At 30.9% G+C, this 14194-nt stretch overlaps 2 protein-coding genes across 2 annotated transcripts; one reads left to right on the forward strand and one right to left on the reverse strand.

Moving 5' to 3' along the window:
* The first annotated feature begins 3772 nt into the window (after positions 1–3772).
* LOC124930952 (DEAD-box ATP-dependent RNA helicase 51-like) lies at positions 3773–8810 on the forward strand. The gene is made up of 12 exons (XM_047471329.1): positions 3773–4410; positions 4503–4688; positions 5211–5396; positions 5671–5754; positions 6382–6423; positions 6524–6595; positions 6681–6980; positions 7073–7111; positions 7228–7332; positions 7869–7937; positions 8068–8193; positions 8395–8810. The coding sequence occupies exons 1-12, from the start codon at positions 3952–3954 to the stop codon at positions 8575–8577; spliced, it is 1851 nt and encodes a 616-aa protein (XP_047327285.1). The 5' UTR covers positions 3773–3951; the 3' UTR covers positions 8578–8810.
* A 111-nt stretch (positions 8811–8921) lies between these two features.
* On the reverse strand, positions 8922–10253 carry LOC124930082 (sodium channel and clathrin linker 1-like). The gene has a single exon (XM_047470447.1). The coding sequence runs from the start codon at positions 10251–10253 to the stop codon at positions 8922–8924; it is 1332 nt and encodes a 443-aa protein (XP_047326403.1).
* Positions 10254–14194: the final 3941 nt, after the last annotated feature.

Consider the following 14194-nt stretch of genomic DNA (forward strand, 5'->3'; position numbering starts at 1 on the left):
TATTGTAAATTGGATAAATTATTTGATTTGATGTAATGTAAATGTAAATTATCGAACCTTTGTTTTGGAGACAACTTGAAGTAATGAAAATGTATTGTTAAAATATTTGAAGTTGAATTGTAAAATGTATATTCATATATTGAATTTTGCACTTTAGACTTGAAGATAACCTTCAATGTAAAAACAAGTGTAACTTTAACTTCCAGTTTCTCTAAGTACCTAGCGTTTCGCTAAGTGCTTACCGTTTCGCTAAGTGCTTACCGTTTCGCTAAGTGTTTAACGTTTCGCTAAGTGTTTCACAAACCACATGAATTAACAACATATACTACAACTTATCCTAAACTACCTGAATTAACAACATATACTACAACTTATATCTGACCAGTACCACCATAATTCAATTCAATTAACAACATATATTACAATTTATCACCATAATAATCTTTTAAGCTAAAGGTTCATATTGTTGAGATGATGACTCATGTTGCTTAGATGATGATGCTCTTGTAGTAGATGGTGTAGACATCACTGCTTTGCATGTTTCCCTATTATGTCCTAGTCCAGCACATGAGTTGCATCGTCTCGGGACCTTACGGACCTCACCTTGGGATGACCTACGCTTTGTTTGTGGTCGGCCTTTCTTAACCTTGATATTTGGTTTAAGACACGAGTGTTGCTTCATATGTTCGGGAACATCCCAATTTTCTTCATCACCAGGAGGATAACATGTCTCCGCATATGCATTTATCCAACATTTATTTGTGTAATACCTGTGTGCATGGAAAATATAATGATTTATCAATTGGTTAAACAGATTGAACATGTGAGCTGAATAATACCTTGAACAGAAGTCATAAGAAACCGAATTCCGGCTACGGGCAGCAGCCATTGCATGCGTACAAGGAAGACCCGAAACTTCAAATACTCTACAAGTGCAGTTCATGTCTTTCAAATTGACTTTAAAATGGGACTAATTGTCATGCACATAAAACTCGAATCGGTTAAGCGATTGGACTGTATAGAATTTGGCCTTCTCGAATCCCTCACGTAATAACTTTTCATAATTTGGAGATAAAACTTTTTCGTGGTTGGATGCTTTTTCTCTTCTATCGTTAAACTAATGTTGTATTATGAATCTTAAATACTCAGCCATTTCTGAAATGAGATACTTTCTAGCTTCCCTACTTTAACTATTAAAACTCTTAGCGTAATTGGTTGTGAGTTTATTGTATCGCTTACCAGGAAAAAATGCTCTACTCCATCTTTGGAACCCAATTTCTTCCAAATAGGCAGCAATCCTATGATCTTTAACCTTGATCTTGTCAAAAAACCGATTAAATTCGTAGATAATGTACGCTTTAGAAGCCGAATCAAACTCCGCATGACATTTATCACTTTTGAATTTGGCCATAATATTCATCTTTATGTGATATGTGCACGCATCGTGGTCTGTTTTTGAAAAAACAGCACACGAGACATTGGCGATGCTTGGGTGTCTATCGGATACGAAGACGAGATCATCAACTAATCCAATTGCGTCTCTCAGTTTTTGCATAAAATAAGTCCAGGAGTTATTATTCTCTGAATCAACAACGCCGAATGGGACAGGATATAGTTGCTCATTCGCATCCAATGCAATAGCCACCAATAGTTGACCACTCACCTTGTGCTTAAGAAAACTAGCATCAACGCACAATACAGGACGAAAAAAGGCTTTGAAACCCTTAATTGAGAGGCCTAGGGACATGAACATATACTTGAAGTGGTCGAGCTCGTCTGTCTGGATGTTAGTTATGGTACTAGGATTATACTTCTCCAACATGTAAAGGTATGATGGCAATATTCCATAGGATTCCTCTATCGTTCCTCGCACCGCTATTAAAGCATTTTCACTTGCCCTCCATTCCTTATTATAAGTCAAAAATATCCCATAAGTTGTCTGCATGTCTTCAATTATTTTCTTAGGCAAGTGGTTATGGTGATGGTCCATGTACTTGCTCTTCACGCACTGCCCAATAACCCATGCTGGTGTTTACATTTTTTTCTTTGGCCTCGAAAAAAATGAGCATGAGTGTTGTTGCTCGAATTTCTGGATCTCAAACATCTCAGAAAACTTACATTTCACAGCACGCAAGCTCCACTTGCATGTCTCATCCAAACATTTCACACACCAAAGATGTTTTCTTGACTTCTCCACTTTGAATTCAAAATGATTGGTTATCGCATATTTATATAGACTAAGTTGAAGTTCTTTTTTATTTTCAAACAACGCACCGACTTCCAATACGGTTTCACTAGTTAATGCCATCGCAAATGAGGGGTCTGGCGGTGATGTGTCTATCGGGTCTGTCGTTGGTGTACCCATTGATGATCTTCTTGCACTAGATGGTGAACCCATTGATGCTCTTCTTGCACTAGTTGGTGTACTCATTGATGATCTTCTTGCACTAGTTGGTATAGGTATTGATGTCTTTGCATTAATATTAACATGCAAGTCCTGAGTAAGTGGGATGTGAGGCAAAGAGTTTTCTCCGGCTTCATTTTGACTTTCAATAAGGAATTTCGAGGGTACAACTTGTGGTATAATTTTTTGAGTAAGTTGTGGTGGTAGTATACTTTCTTGAGTTGGGTATGTAAGTAGTTGTATCTTTTCTTTAGTAAATGCTGACTTATCTACTACATAGACACACAATGGTGACACGGTTCGACCCAAAATCAAGCGTGATAAATATGTGTTCAAATCCCCGTCTTCATCAATAAAAACAAGTTTTGGATTTCTGATATTCGGAATATCATACTTGACTTGCAACACTAAATCATATATAGATTTATGCACGTTAAGTCTAGCATAGAGTTTATCAACTAATTCAGCATAACGAGTACTTTGTGGTAAATCAAATGTTTTGATTGAAGAGGCATCAAAATACAATATTCCATTAGCATCAAATTTCCACTCTCCATTATAGAAAACGAAAACTTCGGCTGTAATAAAAAACATGATTTAGAAACGGGAAATGGATAATTAATACTATGAAATGGAAGTCCTTCGCGAAACAGGAAGTCCTTCACAAAACGGGAAATACTTCGCGAAACGGGAAAGCCTTCGCGAAACGGGAAGTAAACCTTAAACAACAGTGATTCGAAGATGCATAAACCAAACATCTCATCAATAAACTTGAAGTATCATCGGATAAACTTACCAAGTGGAACAATGCCCGTGCTCGTCGTGGAGCTCATTGTCGTGGATTTCGCCATCGCCGTCGATCGTCGTCGCAGCAGCAAGAGAAGGAGGAGAAGAGCGGGAAGAGAGAGAAGGAGAAGAAATGAAATGAAATGAAAAAAAAAGACGAAGTTATATTAAATAGTAAGGATAATCTGGATATTTCCATTTCGCGAAACGCTAAGTCCCTTAGCGTTTCACGAAAAATGCAATTTCGTAAAAAAAAAAAAAGACCACGAAAGCAATTAAAATTAACAGCGACCACCATGTCAAATACCCCAATCTTCGGGGTCATTTCGTCAAATTTCCCCTCTTTTTATTTCAAAATTTAAGTATAGTTCCATAAAATCAGATACAAATTCGAAATTTAGTTAATTATTTTTTTTAAATAGCTACAAACAAAAATAGATTAAAAAAAATGATTAGACTAAATAGTAAAGAAATAATAACAATAATAATAATCTAACGGGCCGAAATTTAAAATAAGCCCTAGAGATAAATATATATATATAGAAGCCCTACTACATATAGTTCATTCATCTCTGTACCGCCGCAGCCTGCAATTCACGAAGAAGAAGAAGACCTACTACATATTTATATCTTCATTCACTTCAGTACTCGCATACCCTGAATTCAGTTCACGACGGAGAAGAAATAGTTTCCCTGATCTGATTGAGATTCGCAGTTGTTGAGGAGGGCACGCTTTAGTTTTCATTGTTAACATAGCAACAATGGCAGAACCTCACACGAACAATCTTGTGGACGAAATAAACAAGAAGAAGAAACGTAAGAGAAGTGGGAAAAAGAAGAATCTTGCTATCTCTGAAGAGGAGACAGAGCCAGAGACTGAAAATTGCGTCGGTATAGAGGAGGAACTGGGTGAAGGGATTGAGTCTGATGGAAACAGGACAGAGGAGAGTGCATTGAAGAAGAGAAAAGGGAAGGAAGAGAAGAAAAAGTCTAAGAAATCTAAGAGAGAGGAGTCTATAAAGGATGATGATGATGGAGAAGAGATTAAAGAAGAAGAAGAAGATGTGGAGGTGGAAAATAAGGAAGAACCGAAAAAGGAGAAGATTGGAAAGACGAATAGTGGGTCTGGGATCATGACTACAGAGGCTTTTGAGTCATTGCCACTATCTGAACCAACTTTGAAGTCTATCAAGGAAATGGGGTTCAAATATTTAACTGAGGTACTTGAACCATACTAGATTTCATGTTTTATTCATTGAATCAAAGAATAGTATACATGTTTCTTACTGGGTTCTTTGTATTTGAATTGCAGATCCAAGAAAAATCAATTCCACCTCTTTTGCTAGGCAAGGATGTTCTTGGAGCTGCAAGGACAGGTTCTGGAAAAACACTAGCTTTCCTCATTCCAGCAATTGAGCTATTGAGTAATATTCGTTTTAACCCTCGCAATGGGACTGGGGTAGTCATTATTTCTCCAACCAGGGAGCTTGCTATACAGGTGGGCATCATCTTTCTATCCCTTATTTCTTTTTTTATTGGTTCTTTTTTGAATTTTTTGTGTTATTGTCTCATTTGTTTCTCCAGTTTGTGTATGAGTCTGCTAGATTCAAATGAAAGGCATTATTTACAATTTGTATGACTCTTCCTGATGAAATGAAATTTTACGCCAACATCCATAGTTTATAAGTAAGATGGTACCTTGAGTTCTACCAACCATGTTGGAAATTGATTTTCAACTACATAACTTAATGTTTGACCATTGGAGATAAGAATTTGTAAGCACCCTTAGTTGGATGATCTCATTTTATGTAATGAGATATGTCCAATAATAGGTCATAATGGATTAATGTATAGTTCTCTTGTGTTTGGGGGAAGGTCTTACTATCATATATGTGCTTCCTATCTTAAATATATTACCCATGTATGATGTTGATTAAAAACAAAATTCTTACTGCGATTTGCAAGCATGGTTAAATCAAACCAGCAACCTATGTACTAATTTTAACTCTTAATCTGGCAGACCCATGCAGTGGCAAAGGATCTTTTGAAGTATCACTCTCAAACCCTGGGTTTAGTTATAGGTGGTGCAAATCGCAGATTTGAAGCAGACCGCCTTGCGAAAGGAGTTAATATATTGGTTGCTACCCCTGGTAGACTTCTTGACCACCTACAAAATACAAAAGGTTTCATCTACAAAAACTTGAAGGTAAATATGCAAATACTAACTTGTGGTTGTTCTTTTAAACTTTTTGATTGGTCAATTTTCTTTTCTGACATGACATTCACAGACCCTTGTAATGTGTAGATCATAACTCCTTTGAGATCAGTTTTTTTTAAAGTAATATTCATCTATTCCCTTGTCTTTCTTGATCAACCATGATTTTTTAAATGTTTAAACACCAATATTGTCTTGAAACTCACATTTACTTTTGTATGTGAATATCCTGTGTTTATGCCCTTCTTTGATTCTTGATGTGCAGTGCTTCATTATTGACGAAGCTGATAGGATTTTGGAAGCCAATTTTGAGGAAGAAATGAAGCAAATCCTTAATATTCTACCGAAGGTAAACTACAAGATTAGTATTTTTTTAGTTCTCCTTTAATTCCCCCCCAAAAAAGATTAGTATTTTTATTGTACCAACTGATGGGAAGCCAACTCTCATATGAATAGATGTCTTTGATAAAAAACATTGTTTTCAAAATACTACATTCATAATAATTTGATAAGGGAAATATAAATCTTAAAGTAATTTTCAAGTTGTGTTATTAATTAATGAGCCATTTGCCATTACATGGAAACTGATATATGTCCACGACCCATTTATGTTGTGCTTGTTTGATCTAAGTTTTTTTTCCCAAAATAAACTGTTTTTAAAAATAGAAAATCAGTGTTTGATGAAAAAATTAATTATTTGGGTGAAATGTGTAAAATATCCTTAGTATTTAACATTTTAAATATTATAAAGAATAAAGTAAGGTTATTTTGGTATTTTAATAGATAGTTTGTTGGAAGAAGTGATTGTTGAAAGGATGGATTGGTGGGTTAATTGGTTTAAATCCAATTAATCATTATGTAGAATAAAGTCCCCAGTATAATATAATTGGACTATTGAAGCTTGCATAATATTCTTAAAGTTTTTGTATTCATTCCTCTCATAGTTTCTGAACGATTTCATTTGTCTTATCTTCAGTCAAGGCAAACCATGCTCTTCTCTGCAACTCAGACAAAGAAGGTAAGTAACTAGGTTCCTATTTGAACTAAGGATACTCACATGTAGATTTCAACAAAGAAAATGTTTGAATCTTTAAATAATAGAAATACAATATTTGCAGGTTGAGGATCTTGTCCGTCTATCATTTCAGACAACTCCGGTCTTAATAGATGTGGATAGTAGCCGCAGGAAGGTAAAAGACTAGGATAATAACTATTATATTTTACTTTTTGCCTCAGCTCCCCAATCATAACATTAGAAAATATTTTACCATTTAGGTCACGAATGAAGGATTGCAGCAAGGCTATTGTATTGTGCCGAGTGCAAAAAGATTTGTACTTTTATATTCCTTCTTGAAGAGGAATCTCAACAAGAAAGTGATGGTTTTCTTTTCCTCCTGCAACTCTGTCAAGTTCCATTCTGAACTCCTCCAATATGTGAATGTGGAATGCTCTGACATACATGGGAAGCAAAAGCAGCAGAAACGAACTACCACATTTTTTGATTTCTGCAAAGCTGAGAAGGGAATCTTACTATGTACAGATGTTGCTGCTCGTGGTCTCGATATTCCTGCTGTTGTATGTCTCTTTATTCTTTTGTTAAATTGCTTAATTGATGTATTGCTTCAGCTTAAAAGTATAATAATATTTGATGCCATTTTTGCTTGTAGGACTGGATTATTCAGTATGATCCTCCAGATGAACCAAAGGTTCTTTCTTGTGCCCTTTCTTTTGATGAAAGACATTATTGTTTGCTTACGTGTATATATGTCTCATCTTTGATGTATTGCTAATAATACACTTTTTTCTTTTATTCTCTTTTCAGGAGTATATTCATAGAGTTGGTCGTACAGCTCGTGGAGAAGGAGCAAAAGGAAGTGCTTTGCTTTTCCTAATCCCTGAAGAAATGAAGTTCTTGCACTACCTTAAGGCATGTATTTATTGCTCTCTATGCTTAGTTCTTGCACTACCTTAAGGTTTATTTTCTACAAAACATATTAGAATAAGTGCAAATTTTCTATATAATTTGTTAAGAACGTTCAAATCCTACGAGCATAGTAGAAATGACTCATTTTCCCCACCTTTTTTTTAATTGTGTTATTAATTCTCCATGTAAGCGGTTAATCTGGCATTTGATAATTTTTCTAAAAAGGTTGGTTTTTGAAAAAATGTTTATAGCTGTTTCAAGTCATTATAGCTACGCAGTTTGATCAGGTGGAACAAGCAAACAAAATTTGAACTTCATATGTTTGAGTTATTTGAAAGCAGAATGGTCCATTTTGGCCTTCCTGTCAATTTTGATTGATTAGTTGAGCTTAGTTCTTTTCAAATTATGTATATAGGTTAAGAAAGCATCTTCAAAGATATCCACTATACATATGAAAAGGAAAATAACTTTGCTCTTATTTATTATTATTTTTCTGATGTGGAATAATAAGATTTTGATTTCGCTTATCTTAATCACAGGAACACAAGGTTCCAGTGAAGGAGTTTGAATATGATGATAAAAAGATGGCAAATGTTCAATCACTCTTGGTATGTGCTCTTTTTATTTTATGCTAACTGAAGCTATACTCTTATTGATTTTTTTTTTTTTTGTATGGGGGAAAAGAGGATGATTTGTTACTGGTGGTTAATGTTTATTCATTGTTTTTACTGGGTGCAGGAAAAATTGGTGATGAACAATTATTATCTGAATAAATCAGCTAAGGATGCATACAGAACTTATATTTTAGCTTACAATTCACATTCCATGAAGGATGTCTTTAATGTCCATCGTCTTGATTTAAAGGTATATAGTTTATCTATCCCATAGAGTATACTAGGCCCTGTTTGATGAATGGTTATTTGGAAATAAATGTTATCCCATAATGAATCGCTTCATCAACTAAAATAATTCAAGGCCATTATTTTTATCAAACAAGGTTTTTTCTAGCTCTAGGTCACTATTAAGACATGACAATTGATTGACTATGAAATAATATGTTGACAGGCTGTAGCTGCATCATTCTGTTTTGATAATCCTCCAAAAGTAAATATAAACATTGATAGCAGCGCATCCAAGTTCAGGAAAACATCACGAAAAGGTGAAGGAAGCCGGAATGGTTTCAGCGAGAATAATCCTTATGGAAGACAGAAAAGCGAAGACGATACACGACAATTCGTTAGGTATTAATTAAACATGATAAATTGCAAAATGTACGATTCTTCTGCGGTTGGAGATTCTTGTTAGTTATTTCTCATATTGATTGAATTATTTGGGATTAATAGCTCAATTTTGTTAGCATAGTGTGGAGAATTCACTTAAAAAACAAAAGTTTCAGGGTTGAGGCAATGTGATCTAAATGTGTTCTGTTGAATGACTTATAATATAAGTGTTGTAATGAAGCTAAAGATTTTTCATGTTGATCATTGTTTAGAAAATTTATATTTCTGATAAAATATTATACCAAATGGAATAAAGATTGAACAGAGATTCTGATAAAATACTAGTTTTTTACATACCCAAGTAATAAGGTACTAAAATTTGAAGTTTAGAACCTTGCCCAAAGGCTGATATGTTATCATATGATGAACCCTATCATTATTATCATTATCTTCATTGTTGATGATGTTTTTGTTGCTGCTTGAACTGGCAAATGTTTCCTCCTTTAGGGCAGCTAGGGCAGCCCTTCTGTTTGCCCTTTTCTCTCTTCTCTTTGTTATGCCTTCTTCTATTTCCGCCTTGGCCTTTTCAGCTGCCTCTGCCCTACTTGTTGCCTGCTCTGCTCGATTTCTCAACTCCCATATTTTGCTATTTGCACTTTCCAGCTCTCTCCTCAGATTCACTTCTCCGGTTATGAATGATTCATTCTCGACAGTTATTTCTTCTGATTTGACCTTTTCTTGTATCTGGATTTGGTTATCTTTCTTGGCCAGTTCTAGTTCCAATGCTAGCTGTTGGACGGTTAAAAAGAGTTCTGTTTTCTCAATCTTGGCTCTTTCTTCAGATGCCTCGGCAGCTTCTATTCTCGCTTTCCCTTTGTGAAGCTCTGATTTTAGCATGGTTATCTCGATCTGGGATATTGTTTCCCTCCTCTCGATTTCTTTGTTTTCTGCTTTAATTTCCTCTGCTTCTTGTACCACAGTTTGGAGTTTGATCTTCAACTGGCTAATTTCGGATTCTAGTTGCTCCATGTTGGTTTCTTTTGTTTCCAGGACTGATTTAAGTATGTTTAGTTCGGAAACAGTGTTGTAATATAATTCGTCGCTTGAGATCTTGAGCGAATTAACTCGTTCTGTCTCGGCCTGGAGGTTATCGATGATTGAGTTCTTCTTGAGCAATTCATGTTCCAAATTTGGGAGGATTTCGAGTTTGTTTCTCGCGTTCTTCAGCTCTTCCATTGCTAACCCTAGTTCAGCCTCCTTTTCCGATAGAAGACTATGTATTTGGCTTTCGGTTGTCTGAGCAGACAATTTTAGATCCGTATAAGCTTCCTTTAACTCGATGAACATTTCCATTTCTCTTTGCGATTTAGTTTTCATCATTTCCATTTCCCTTAGAGCGTCAATCTTGGCTTCTTTAACTATGGCCAGCTCCGTTTCCAAATCCAGTATGTGTATTTTACTTGATTTCAACTCAGTCAATGCATTTGAGAGCTGATACTGGTTCTTTGTAGCCATTTCCTTCAGTTTGGATTCCAGTTCTTCTATCTTTCTCTGGCTTTCTTTGGATTCTATAGCGTATACATGGTTCTCGAGCTCAGATTTCTTAGGGACTGAGGAAAGTTTGTTGGTTACCCTTTCAGACTCGCCTTTCACCTCAAATTGTGCCTCCTTTAACAAGCTTTCATGCACCTTTTCCTCCTCCATGTCCTGTTTAAGCACACAGTAGAAAATAATTGGATCATGATCTAATTTTGTTTCTAATAATGTTAATAAAACAATCATTTAACTGTTCGTGATGAAAATATTTGACGAAATATTCGAATCGATGTGCACAATATCACTTGCACTTGGAGAAGAGTATCGATCACATAACAAAAAAAACATGGTAACATGTCAAAGCCTTAGTATCTTTTACGGTATAAAGTTATCTGCCTGAGTTGAACATAGAAAGTTACCTGAAAATTGGACTTTTGAATGTATTTACCATAAAAATGATGAAATGGAGGTAGTAGGAGTAGAAAATAAAGATTGGCTTGGCTGGCTGTATGCATAGGAATTACAAGAAAAGCCTTGTTTATTGGGATTCTTTGTTTTGTTTTTTTGCTTTGTGACAGATGAATTGTTCGATGATTCTCTTGCTAATATTCAACTGAACAAATAATGTTTACCCAAATAATACCGACTGAGCTATGTCGGAATTTGCTGTTTTGTTTTTTCACTGTTGCGCTTGTTATGTTTGTATTTTATTGTCGATTTACTTGGTTCATTTTTGTGGTTGTTTATGTTTTTTTTTTCTTTTATAAATAAAATTGTCTTGTTCGAAAGAAAAACAATTGTAAATTTGTAATTATTTTTTATATGAGCTGGAAATTGTTTTTGTCCCCCATGTGACAAGGAAACATTCTTCAGATTCATTCTACATTTCAACACTTAATTAATGCTCTTTAAAATTATCTCTTCTTTTTTTTCTTTTTTGTCATTTGGTGAGAAAAAAAGAAATATGAAATAGCCCCTCAAGCTTGTAGTCTCCGATCAAATAACCCCTCAAACTCCTAAGGTAAATATCTGACCCTCGACGGTTCCTCTAACATTGGAGAGTGATCCCCTTTGGTAGGTTAGAGGATGTATCTTATGTTGGTGTTGGTCTCTCAAGTAATTTTACTTATTTAGTTCAATGTTAAATTCTTGTTCGGATTGAGATTATTATAATAACTTAGAGGGGAAAATGAATAATGATTGATGATGATTTTGAGGAGATAATAATATTTTTGGTAAAATTACTTAAAAGGTATTAATATATAATAATAAAATAATAAATAATAATTTAAAATAGAAGGTATTTTAATATTTTAAATAATGAATGAAGTGATGTAATTGATGAGAAAGTGAGCGAAAAAATGTTTAAGTGAGTTGGGTTATTTAAATAACCCCAACCGATCAAGGTCTTAGAACTAATTTTCATCATTTGTATTTATTCTTTAGTAGTAGTTCTGATTACTACATAGTTCAGTTTTGTTATCATATTCATATTTGATTTTTTTTTTTTTAAAACATATTAAATTAGTCTAAGATACTGAATTTCAGATTTGATTTTACTAAAAATGTTTTAATTGGAACTATTGTTAGCTTCTCGAATTTCTTGTCTACTCACCTTTCAAATAATGTTTCTCATTATACTCAAGGCCTTCCATTCTTATTCTTAAAATACTCACATTTTTCTATATAAATCAATAATTAATCTATTAATTACACATCTTTCAAATTAAATTCAATAATTACTTTATTTTATAAATATAAATATATATAATTAAAATTAATAATACATATATTAAATAAAATATTAAAATAGCACATATATTATTTAAATATTAAAATAACATATATATTTTATTTTTATTTAATTTTATAAATATAATATATATAATTAAAAAATAAAAATGAAATCATTTAAACAAATATTATAAACTAAAATAAAAGTATCCTCCATAAAAGCTTTTCATCATTATTATATCATTATTATTCGTTAAAATAAAATACATTATATCAACTTTTAATATTATATATTAAAATAAAATATATTATATTATATCAATATTATAATAACATATATTATATAAATATTAAAATAACATATATATTTTAATTTTACTTAATTGTATAAATATAATATATATAATTAAAATTAAACTTTCTAAATTAAATAATTCAAATAAATATTATAAAATAAAATAAAATATTATCATTAACATAAACTTTTAATATTATATATTAAAAAATAAAATAAAATATATTATATTATATAAATATTAATATATTACATATATATTACATAAATATTAAAATAACACATATATTTATACAAAAGTATAAAATATTATAAATATTTTAAGATTTATGTAATTTTTTATTTTAAGATTTTTTTAATAGACATCTTATAAATATTTTAAGATTTATGTAATTTATTTTAAGGTTTAGTTTATTTAAGATTTATATTATGTATTTTATTTTAGTTTATAATATTTATTTAAAATATTTAATTTATTATGTTTAGTTTTAATTATATATATATATATATATATTATAAAATTAAGTAAAAATAAAATATGTGTTATTTTAATATTTATATAATATAATATATAATATTAAAGGTTTATGTAATGTATTTTATTTTAGTGTATAATATTTTATTTTAGTTTATAATATTTATTTAAATTATTTAATTTATAATGTTTAATTTAATTATATATATTATATTTATAAAATTAAGTAATAATAATAATATATATATATATATGTTATTTTAATATTAAAGTAATATATTTTATTTTAATATTTATAATATTTATGTAATATATTTTATTTTTATATTTATATAATATAATATATTTTATTTAATATATTTACTATTAATTTTAATTATATATATTTATATTTATATTTATAAAATAAATTAATTAATGAATTTATTATAAAAAATATGTAATTCATATATTAATTAATTAAGTGGAAAGAGAAATGAATATTTTGAGAATAAAAATAAAAATATTAATATAATATAAAAAATATTTAAAAGATGGATAAAAAGGAATAGTCCAACTTTCCAATATTTAACATATAAATGTATATTGTTACCTAATAAAATAAAGTAAAAATAAAAAAGGTTAAATGTCTTTTTTGATTTTATTGAAGCAAAGCTAATTTCATATTTAATTAGTTAAGCTGTCTTTTTCATATCAATAACTTATAGTTTGTATATGTAAATTTTTTCTTCTTCTGAATTTTAATCAATTCTTTTTACTAATTTAACTTTTTTTTAGGAGGTGGGTAGACTTTTAAAAATCTTGTTTTTATTGAATTTGGATGAGTTTAATTCTTTATATATTTTTTGTTTATTTTAGTTGAGGAATGTTATTAATAATAGTTTGTATTTATTGTATTGATAATATCAATTTAAAAATTCTTAAAATAATTTGAATTAGGTTAATAAAAAGTTAATTTTAAAAGAAAATTAATTTTTAATTTAATTGAAGAAAGATATGGGTGAAATTCAAATGGATCCGAACTGTCCATCCATAATACTACCAATTTCGAACCAAATAATATATCACTAACAATAGTGTGATATACAATAACCTTTGTAATAAAATCCAATACATATTCTTTTCAATTAACCAAAACAATTGCAATTTAAAGTTAGCCATCAAAATCTTTTATTAAAATTATGATAAACAATTTTTTTTCTTCTATACAGTTTTATATAAAAGAAAAATTGTCTTTATTAATAAAAAAAATTGTTTGTAATTATTATTATCTTTATACATATATGTTTTTAGATAATTCTGTTTCATTAATTCATCTAATATGTTGAATTAGCCTATTTTATGGTTGAATGTATGGTTCTTATAAAATATAACCAACATTAACATTGTAGGAATGAAATTAAATTTATCCAAAAATATAGATAAAAAAACATCACCACCAAGGGGATATATATTTTAATAAATCAAGTTTATTTGAAAAATAATAAAAAGAAAATATACAATTTTATTTTTGTCACTTTGTTATAATTTTGAGAAGTTTTTCAATTTAGGGCCACAGGTTGTTGAGCTGTAAATGCACTTGATAGAGCTGTGATTGCGACACAC

Source organism: Impatiens glandulifera, chromosome 3 (assembly GCF_907164915.1).
Source record: "Impatiens glandulifera chromosome 3, dImpGla2.1, whole genome shotgun sequence".
NCBI lineage: Eukaryota > Viridiplantae > Streptophyta > Magnoliopsida > Ericales > Balsaminaceae > Impatiens > Impatiens glandulifera.